The 10,522-nt window shown below is 40.0% G+C and overlaps 2 protein-coding genes across 6 annotated transcripts; both read right to left on the bottom strand.

Moving 5' to 3' along the window:
• Positions 1–581: 581 nt before the first annotated feature.
• Positions 582–5,776, bottom strand: LOC132987446 (NADH-ubiquinone oxidoreductase 75 kDa subunit, mitochondrial-like). 2 transcript variants are annotated; one of them, XM_061054515.1, is made up of 18 exons: positions 5,499–5,776; positions 4,823–4,902; positions 4,353–4,453; positions 4,145–4,252; positions 3,935–4,011; positions 3,710–3,791; positions 3,492–3,622; positions 3,191–3,376; positions 2,968–3,102; positions 2,758–2,872; positions 2,526–2,671; positions 2,310–2,438; positions 2,088–2,217; positions 1,838–1,998; positions 1,586–1,740; positions 1,129–1,304; positions 922–1,056; positions 582–788 (listed from the first exon to the last, which is right to left on the bottom strand). In XM_061054515.1, exons 2-18 carry the CDS (start codon positions 4,899–4,901, stop codon positions 597–599), a joined length of 2,238 nt encoding a protein of 745 aa, XP_060910498.1. In that variant the 5' UTR covers position 4,902; positions 5,499–5,776; the 3' UTR covers positions 582–596. The 2 variants fall into 2 exon arrangements, with proteins under 2 accessions (XP_060910498.1, XP_060910500.1); XM_061054517.1 differs by lacking the exon at positions 5,499–5,776 and adding an exon at positions 5,382–5,477.
• A 459-nt stretch (positions 5,777–6,235) lies between these two features.
• Positions 6,236–9,538, bottom strand: cmklr2 (chemerin chemokine-like receptor 2). 4 transcript variants are annotated; one of them, XM_061054520.1, is made up of 3 exons: positions 9,203–9,538; positions 8,151–8,302; positions 6,236–8,086 (listed from the first exon to the last, which is right to left on the bottom strand). In XM_061054520.1, exon 3 carries the CDS (start codon positions 8,056–8,058, stop codon positions 6,979–6,981), a length of 1,080 nt encoding a protein of 359 aa, XP_060910503.1. In that variant the 5' UTR covers positions 8,059–8,086; positions 8,151–8,302; positions 9,203–9,538; the 3' UTR covers positions 6,236–6,978. The 4 variants fall into 4 exon arrangements, with proteins under 4 accessions (XP_060910503.1, XP_060910504.1, XP_060910501.1 ...); XM_061054521.1 differs by having other exon boundaries at positions 6,236–8,072; XM_061054518.1 differs by having other exon boundaries at positions 8,151–8,249.
• Positions 9,539–10,522: the final 984 nt, after the last annotated feature.

Genomic DNA, 10,522 nt, shown 5'->3' with positions numbered 1-10,522 from the left:
AGGCGCCACACATGGGGCACATGCACTAACCACTGCGCAAATTAATTTTTTTCGTGTAAAATTGTTGATATCAAGAATTAACATTTTAACTTGTGAGAACTGAGTTGTAGATATCATGAATTAGAATGACATTATGGATATGTCGACATTGAATTACAACATGTAAAAAATGGATTACAGATTTCTGTAATTTGATTTGAATAGAAGTCAATGGCACAAGCTGACTGGTTGTAATTAAGTTACAGATATCTACAATTAACATTTCCACTAGTGAAAAATGAATTGTAGATATCTGTCATTAGAATTGTTACTCGTGAAATTTACATTGTGGATATGTCGGCTTGGAATTCTTATATGTCAAAAAGCAATTATTGATATCTACAATTGCTATTACTGCTAATGATTTAATGTTAAAAGGGCTTGCCATACACACACCCCTTGATCAACTAATCAATCTTTATTTGTATTGCGCCAATTCACAACAAATGGAATCTCAAGACACTTTACAAAAAGAGCAGGTCTAGACCATTCTCTCTGATAATTACAGCGATCAGCTTCAGCAATAAAAGCTATAAAATCTAGTATGACTTTGCAAGTTAATCATGAAGTAAACGTGGTTTCATTGAAATAAAGAAACTGATACACTGAGTTGTTCCCTGGAAGTTTAAAAAATGAAAATAATATTTAGGTAATGAATATAATACCAGCGACCCACCTGTCATGTAGAAGTCCTTCACAGTAAGCTGTGGAGGCACTAAAGGTTCAGAAAGGACAGCCTGGTTCACAGCCTAGGAGACAATAACCAGGTATCACCATCAAAGAAAACAACATGAGGAAAAATAATTTAAGGAGTTAATATTAAAATAAATGTACCTTCTCTGAAAGTATCTGGACACATGCTGGAGGAAGAGAACAGCTTACCTTTGACAGTTCATTAGCCTGTTTAAAGTAGTTGGCCTCCTCAACTTCATCATATCGAACCAGATTTGGGGAAACTTCTGCCAGTCGATCCCGCACTTCTTCAAGGCTGTCGTATGGCAGTTTCACTCCAGCAAGCTAAAAAAAGGCACAACATTTAGTTTTCTTCAACGCCATGTAGTGTCATGATTATATATTATTGTAGTTTACCTCAGATATGCCTCTGATAATCTTCCAGTCCTCCCTTGCCATGCCCGGTGGAGTCACAGCAACCTTTGTCTGCTGGGCACGGCCTTCAGTGTTCACATAGGTGCTACATTTCTCAGTATATGCAGCTCCAGGAAGTATGATGTCAGCCATTGTAGCGCCAACGTCGCCATGGTGACCTGGGGAGTTTGGGCATAAGATATTCCCTTATTTGATGTTTTTGTGATTTGTGATGGGAGCTCAGACACTGTGGTGATAAAATCTCTGTTGGTGTTTATATTGCTTAAGTGATGTTACTGTGAAGCATAAAGAACCTGCATTCATTTATTTACTTTACTCATTTACTAAGGATTTCTCCTTTTGCACATATACAATGAAATTAAACTGCCACTCTTAGCTGACACATGCAAATTAATGTAAATGAAACAGCTTCTGCTGCTGTGCAGTAAAACCAGCTGACCTTGATAAATTATGAAGCTGTCCTTCGGGAGATCTTGGCGAGTAATGCAGCCGGCATCAGCTCCTAGCAGGAAGAGAACTTTGGGTGGGTTCTTTCTGATAGCCTCCACTCCTGGCTTGTACCCAAGATCAAGGGCAGCGACTTGACTGGCAACCCTGAGGACACAGTTATCAGAGTAAATTACAGTAAATATCCCACTTGAACACTGTTCTGTCACCATAAGCTTACTGGCTACATTTTCAAGACAATGACCTGTGAAGCACATTGAGAACCTTCCAGGTTTCCTCCACACCACTGCTGACGCGAGTGTTCTGAGCAATGGTTGAGACAGCAGCCATTATAGCAGCCCCATCCTCTCTCTGCAGGCAACTGCTTCCAACCACAACAACAGGATGCTTGGCCTTAGACAGGACCTTTATGAGCAAACATTTCAATATAAGGAAGAGACACTCAAAGTACCTGATAACACTGATTGCAATACTGATAGATCTCAGAGTGTTACTTGGGAAAACGGATGAGCTCCTGACGCAATTTCTTGAAGAACCATGCCGGACTCCCCCAGATGGTCGTATGTGTAACTTAGGTCCACTTTCTTCCCCAAAAGAGCCACTTGTAGCTCGTTGTGAAGCCAGCTGAATCAGAGGTACCAAGATCACATTAAAGCACATTAAGATTTTTGCCCTGACACCAACTTCGTTTATAGATGCTGTATTTACAGGACTACCTTTTTCTGATTCGGGCATTGAACAGAGGAGCCTCATAGCGTGGGTTTGTCCCAACCAGAAGCAGCACGTCAGCTTCTTCAATGCCAGTTATCCCGGTGTTAAGTAGATAGTTTGAACGCAGGTCACATCTAAACAGGGTCAAAACACAGACCTAAATTCAGCTCTCGTTCAACTGATTTTTCCCATCTTCAAAATATTCTTTCTATGGTCTTTACCCAGCTCCAGCCATTGGAAACACCTCCTCTGTGCACAGGTTGTCACTGTTCAAACGATTCAGCAAGTCTTTCAGGGAAATAAGAGCCTCTGCATCTACCAAACCTCCGACAACTGCAGCAACTTCGTTTCCCTCAACTCCTTGCAACTGTTAAATAAAACACATGCTAGGTTGAAATCTGAGTTGAAAATTATCATACAATGTTACGGGTCATTTTGTCATAAATAACATACTGCTCCAGCTACTCGAGTCAGCACATCCTCCCAGGTTGTAGGGACCAGCTGCTCAGATTCATTTTTCACCATTGGCTGAGTAAGCCTCTGTCTCTTGAGACCATCATAAGCAAACCTGTCAGGATGGAAACAAGGAGGAGTTCAGCAAAGATGCAAACATCATACCAAAAGCTTACGTCTGTGTGGGACTTTGTGTGATAATTGGGTAACCTGGTTTTGTCTGAAATCCACTCCTCATTAATATCTTCATTAAGACGAGGCAAAATTCTCATCACCTCACCCCCACGAGTGCTCACAACAATGTTGCTACCCACAGCATCCAGAACATCAATGGATTCAGTCTTCCTGCGGAAAAAACAAATAGAGTACATGAGCTTAAAAACATACCTGTCACCCTGAGAAGTAAATAATACGTCAAGCAAAATCCAAGAACCTGGTCTCCCAAGGGCGAGCAGTGAACGCGTATGGTTTAGAAGTCAGGGCTCCCACTGGGCATATATCAATGACGTTCCCAGATAACTCGGACATGAACATCTTCTCCACATAGGTCCCAATCTGCAGGTCATTACCTCTGCCAGTGGTACCCAGATCTTCCACCCCTGCAATCTCACTGGCAAAGCTGTAGAAGGAAAAAAAAGGAGGAAGCCAAGCAAAAAAAATGTAATACTTATTTTCTTATTCTAAATTTGCACAGCATCTCAACTTAATCTAGATATAATTGATGTGTGGCTTACCGCACGCAGCGAGTGCACTGGATACAGCGAGTCATAATGGTTTTGATGAGAGGGCCAATGTTCTTGTCTTCTACAGCTCTTTTGCCCTCAGTGAAGCGGCTCCTGTCACTGCCAAACTGCATGGACTGGTCCTTAAAACAAAGTAACACTCCAGTCTGTTAGGCAAGCTGATAAATATTTCAGAACAACAAGTGTGAAAGAAAAATGATACATTTTACCTGCAGATCACATTCTCCCCCTTGATCACAAATTGGACAGTCTAATGGATGGTTAGCCAGAAGAAACTCCATCACACCCTCTCTGTGTAAAATCAATCAATCAAAAATGATCCACAGAGAATTGGGTATCATTACAGACCAGTATTAATATTACAAAATATATTTTTAAGATTAGCTAAGAACCACAATTTTACAATGTCTTATTTGGGAGGTTTTTTTTCCTACCTGGCCTTTCTTGTTTTGTCAGAGTTGGTTAAAATGTTCCAACCCTTCATGACTGGCATAGCACAGGCAGCCACTGGCTATAAGATGAATGTAAATTATTATTTACATAGTCACAGATTTATCTCTGTCATAATAGGAAAATACATAGTGAAAGACATGCATTGCACCAAAACATAAACAAAAACACACAAATACAGCCTATAAACATACCTTTGGAACTTTCTCTATTTCCACAAGACACATGCGACAGTTTCCAGCAACTGACAGGCGCTCATGGTAGCAGAAACGAGGAATCTGCATTCCTACCTTCTCACATGCCTGTGACAATATTGAGTCAGTATTAAATATAATATTGTGACTTAGGATGACAATTTATTAGCTGTCTTGTGCAACTGTGTGCATGAATTAACCACATTACTTGCAACACTGTGGTTCCTGGCTCCACCATGACAGGCGCCCCATCCACAAACACCTCCAGCAGGTTACTGGCAGGTGCTGCTGCAGTAGCTACATTGCGAGCTTCAAGAAAGACAGAAAATAATACTTGATTTATTTTCATCCAAAAAACAATTGAACAGTTAAACAATTCACATGATTTTTATCACACCATGCTACAATTAAGTCGTCTTTTATTCAAAGTAATGATGACTAATTATATTGACAACTCTTGGCTCAATTGAGCCAGCAGCAGCAGCCTGGCACCAAATTTGGTAGCAGGCAAAGCTGTAATCCTGCCTTTAATCCATCAGTGGGAGAAACTGACAAGTCTCCTAACACAAAACACACAATTAACAAATGTGTGTTCTGCAGATATACAGGGCACACATTGTTCCCAATGAGGGCATGATCATTTAATCTGCTGATGATGATATAGTGGCATATTGTTACCAGTGTTAGCTGTAGCTGCACCTCCTTTGGTAATAGCTGCTGGAAAGAGAGTCCGGCTCACAGCAGGCAAACGCAGCATGCTAAGAAGAGAAGCAGGGTAAGGGCTAACATTAGACCTTTCCCCACATATTCATTAAGTGTCAACAAGGCTTCAAAGTTGGTGCTGGACGACAGTAATTCATATGAACTATGTAAATTATCTGGCTAACATGTTATAACAGGGGCAGCGAAACTCTGTTGTGACGAATTTAAAAATCACGTCTTCAGTATTGAAGTATTCAGTGAGCTCTATAAAAAGCAATACTTTGCTACTAAATGAACATGACAGGTAATGTTGACGACATGTCAAACAGCTGGATAAAGGAGGGTTAGCAAAGTACATTTAAATACTTCAATATAGCGTTAGCAACCCGTTAGCTTGCGGTAATGACGTATTATAAACTATCAGCTGCCACCGCGTTAAACTGTAATTACGATGTTAAATTAAGTATTAACCCCACTAAGTTACTTTACCCAGCTACAAACAAGCTAACGTAACATCTGAATTAAAGCCGGTTACCTTTACGTTTATTTCACCGCAGACGTGCATATCTAACTCATCAAATGTGTCCGTACATTAAAACATTAAGTAGGTTTAACAATAATACTTAGTGAACACTGTTGACTGTTCACTTACCTTGTCAGTGTGTGTCCTCGTCAGACTGCCTGCTACGCAGTTTGCGCCTCTGTCTTGTTATTGTGCTGCGTCACGGATTAAGTAATCCTGTAGGCTATACAATAATCCAAATAGGTAGGCTTCCCCTCTTTAAATACTTATCTACTCGTCCAGTTATTTAACACCAGCCATTACAGTGTTAATGTAAACCTCTTCTTAACAGCTATTCATCTCATTTACACTAATGTGTGTCACAGGCTGTGGTGACAGCTTCTGGCAGTGTGGCAGTAAGAGCAGGTCTTCCCCCTCACTATCAGTTTAATCAGGTCATAATATTAGTTTATGAGGCTTAAGTAACCACTTATTAAAAGAGCACAGGATTCAAAAGATGGAGGATCACAGGTTAGTGGGTTTGTAGTCCGTTTTTCTTTTGATGAGGGTCAAATTGTTTTTTCTTTGTCCACAGCCAAGCAACCTCCCTGACACAGGATGGTACTATATCTCTTAACCTCACAGTCATCTGTTCAAGTCAAAGTTAGAAATAACAGGAAATGGCTTTGCAAAACACACCCTTAGGAAATGGAAGTAAGTGCCCATCTGGGTTTGTGTCAGACGCCTACTAACAAGGCCTCCGGAAATCCACCTGGAAATCTATTCTGTCTACATAAAACTCAAAGCTTATTATTTTTAAGAGGTTACAATGACAGACCCTTCACAACAAGTTCATAAAATGATGATGCCAAAACAAAAGTACAATAGATGTTCAGAAGAATGTATTTATTTGGAATATATTAGAATAAAAAAATTATACAACTCTCAACTAGTTTTAAAATCTTATACAATACATACAAAGGTGACTAGCAGCAAGTCTATAAAAATAAACACAATGTTAGACTTAAAAGAGATATATTCAACATAGTACATCTCCAAGAACCAAAGATGCCATTTCTTAAGAATACAACAATACTTTTGTTAAAATATATTTGTCACAAAACTGTAACCGTTTATTGCTTTTATGATTGCTTAAGATAACGATACTTCTCTTGGTCAGGAAATTACAGAAATTGTAAGAAGCTCATCACAATTTCTAGAGCCCAAGGTGACCTTGTCAAAATCCTTTTTCTGTCCAGTAAATATTGCCCACCCAAAGAAAGAAAATGTAAAATCTTAATGTAAGCATTAATCACAGCTGAGAAGCTGGAGCAGAGACTTAGAATCAAATATTTTTCTCTTGAAAGTATTTTTTAAGTGTATCTTGCCCTTTTTCTGAGAGTCACTGGATTATGAAATGGGAAAAACAGACGATACAAACTCAGTATGTACATTGTACACAGTTCAACATAGATTTTCCAAATAGAGTTTTAAGTCTGTCAAAAGGACACAGAATTGGAAAACCTTGACAGTTAAGATGGAAAGAACAGCTATGATAATATTCCACATTTATTTATTTAAGTAACAGCCGCTCTTAGCCTTATGTTCTTCAGTCTGATAATGGCTGTAATCATAGAGCTGATGACTCCACAGACTCCTCTGGCACCCAGTTCTGGTGAACTTCTGGCACAGACTCCATCTCAGTGGCGGAGACTGATTGGCTGAGTTCTCTGAGTGAACTCTTAGTAATGTCCAGGCATGCACGCTTAAGGATATGACGCACCTTTTTTCCAATGAGCATGTACAGCAGGGGGTTAATACAGCTGTTGAAAAAGCCTAAGCTGGTGGCGAGAGGAAAGCCGGCTTTTAGTATGTTGTGTAAGTAAAATGAGGAATGCATGGACAACTCCATCAAGCTGAAAGTATGAAAAGGTGCCCAGCATAAAAAGAAGGCCAGGATTACAGCTGACACGGTTTTGGAGAAACTGGAAACGCGAACCGAGCCCCTGGACTGATTCACTTTGACAGTCAGAAGTATGCTTGTCACACATATTGCAGTAAAAGGCAAAAGGAAGCCAACAGTGGTGCGGATGATCACGATTATAATGTGCCTCATGGCCGCCGTGTGTCCATCCTTTTCATGGAAGTTGTTGAAGCACACCACCTTGTCATGTAAGCGCATTGTGTCGCGGAAAATCAACGCAGGGCAGCTCAAGGCTGCAGCTAGCATCCATATGCAGCCACATACAACCCAGGCGCTCCCCATGGTGCGGCGCCTCTGGGACCAGTCGAGGTGCACGAGAGAAACATATCTGTCTACGCTGAGCACAGTGAGGAAGAGCACACTAGCATACATGTTCATCACAGACACAAACGAGTTAATCTTACACATGGCTACACCAAAGTCCCAGTGGAAGTCTCGCAGGATGTAATCGATGTAGAACGGGAGAAAAAGCACAAAAACAAAGTCTGCTATGGCCAGGTTGAGCAGCCACACACTGTTGACGGTCTTTTTGCTTTTAAACGCCGTCACCCAAATGACAGTCCCATTCCCAATCAGTCCGAGCACAAAGGAGATAATGTAGACGACTACTGAGATAATGTGCATTGTTTCCTTCTGCCTGTGCTCCACTTTAAGATCCTCCAAGTCGCCGTACTCCAGGTCATAGTCGTAGGTGTAGTTTCCATACTCCTCGCCAAGGTCACCCATTGTTTCAAGTGGCTCTGTGGTGAAAGATCTGTGACAATGGTTTGTAAACTTTTTTTTAAAAATCAGCATGAATTCTAATCATGTCTTCTCACCTCAGTTTGTTTTTGATGCCAGGCTGTTCTCCAGAAGGATCCAGTCGCCTGTCTTGCCCTTCTCTCCGATCATTCAGTGCTTGTTATGACTGGGTGTGTCTGGAACATAGTGTCAACATCCATTCAAATCAACAGTGTGGACAGTGAGATGCCTAACAGAGGAGGCAGAAAAGATCCATCAAAAGATGATTCATAGTGGTTTTTTTAAACATGGAAGAACTGTATTGTTATTGCACAGTTAAAATGTGAACGCAAATGTGTTGATGTGTGGGTGATGAAACGCACTGTGGCATGTCACTGTCTGCCTTTTTCAAGGTTATTACAGACTGCTCAAGTGGGTGAAATGTTATATTTAAATACACATAACCTCTATTTGTATGATTGTCAAGGCCAAAAGGTTTTACAGATTTTACTGAAATCACATTTACATCACATTACCTGCATGTTTTCCTTCATTCATATGATATTACATACCAGCTCATTCTCTACAGTCTGTTATTAACTTTAAATATCTGTTCAACATCAAATCACATCTGGAGGTTAGAACATCGTTCAATAATAAGTGCCTTAAAAGTGTGTTGAAGCCTGTGCATTCTGATCAGACAAACTGTGAAAGACAACACAGACGAGGTGATACATACAGAATCAGTGCAGCCAATAAAAAGACCATAATTCAAAGACAACAATAGTTGCCTAAATAACAGCAAAACTAACTTACAGATAAGCTTTAGAGTCTAAAGAGAAAAAGATAGACACTGGAGGCTACAATTACGGGACATATAGGCTATCATTAGATAGGACAAAAGGCAACCTGGACCACAAATATAACCAGACTAACATGGACAAAATGCGGAATGAAGAATCAGTTCAATCGACAAGCCGATAGTCTTACCACATCTGTTAACATGCACGTAACATGCATTCATATAACCAAAAAAGCCTGTCAATTAGGAAATAACTGTTCACAGGATTACAAGTGCCTCGTAGGCTACGTAATGTATGAACTATTCAGGACGTTTGTTAGGCTTTGTAGACCAGAGTGCATCGCTTACCCAAAAGTGCAGCACTCCCTTTTAGAAGTTTTTGGATGAAAACCCCGACAGCTCCCGGATGAAAGATGCTGCTAACTTAGCATTTGTACCTCCGTTGTTTTTTTGCCGGGCCTTGACTCCCAACTCCTTTTCACTGAAGTGTCGCTGCAGCATGTGTGTAGTCTTTCCGCGAGTCCATCCAAGTCAAACTGTGTTGGTGTTTGTGAAGGGGCGGCGGAGCTGTGCGGTGGGCGCGCCGCGCTGACGCGTCAAACACCCGGACTGAAGAAAAGTTATTGGTCAGCCGCATGGAATGAAGAATGCTTTCATTCACAGGGGCTGCGGCTGCTTCTCATAACAGCAGGGGAAACCCTCAGCGCCTGCTCCCCCCTCAGTGGATAAACGGAAAAGTTTCAATCTAGCCCCCTTTTTTTGTTGACTATCAGTTTTTACCTCTGAAATTCATGAAACAGCTTCAGTCAAGCCAGTGTATTGACCAATTCCTTTCTTGGCTTCAGTCAAGATGAAGGAAATTGTCGTATTTACACCTTGTACTTTTAAAGTAGGCCTACTACACAGTTAAACACGTCAATAAAAGAAGTGCTGCATTGACAAAAAAAAATCTATGTAGTTATTCTGGTACCATTTTGTAAAATGACAAGATTACTAGTGAGAGTCTATAGATTTAAATACATTTCTCAAGTTGTGTGAAAAATACTGCATTTTTGTTTAAACTCCTACATGGAAACATGTAGTATGTAATGTAGTAAAAGCAGTAACACTAAAATACACCATTAAAAGTAAATGTGCTGAATTGAAAATTGTATTAAGGAGTAAAAGTAGCCTCATGCAACAGTGCACTGCAAAAAAAATCTGGTAAAATTCTTATACATAAAAAATACTTTGGCTATGTAAAAGTATAGGCCTTATTATTAAGGGAAATGTCCTTCATCGGAAAAGTGACTTTAGTACAAATACCACACCATACAAATACAAGTTTAAGACATACATTAACAAAAATACTAGGGTAATAGTATCATGAAGACATTAACTTAGGCTATTGAATAACTGTTAAAGCAGTTTAATTCAACTAGTTTTAGTAAATCTGTTTAATCTTAGTAGTCATGTAGGTCCATGATACACTTGGTAGACCTTCATGGTTTGTATTTGGATGTGTAGGCAGGTCCTGTAAAATGATAAAGGAACTTGGTAAAACTTATTATTTCAACACTATCTCCAGATGTATCATTCATGTTAAACTATTTAATCAAAAAGTTTTCTATGGCGAACATTTTATGCATGAAATATGTTGTACAGTATGTAGTATTATTCATATTTTTA

This window comes from Labrus mixtus, chromosome 13 (genome assembly GCF_963584025.1).
Source record: "Labrus mixtus chromosome 13, fLabMix1.1, whole genome shotgun sequence".
NCBI lineage: Eukaryota > Metazoa > Chordata > Actinopteri > Labriformes > Labridae > Labrus > Labrus mixtus.
Note: the sequence above shows the minus strand (reverse complement) of the source record. Positions and strands in the feature narration are given on the sequence as shown.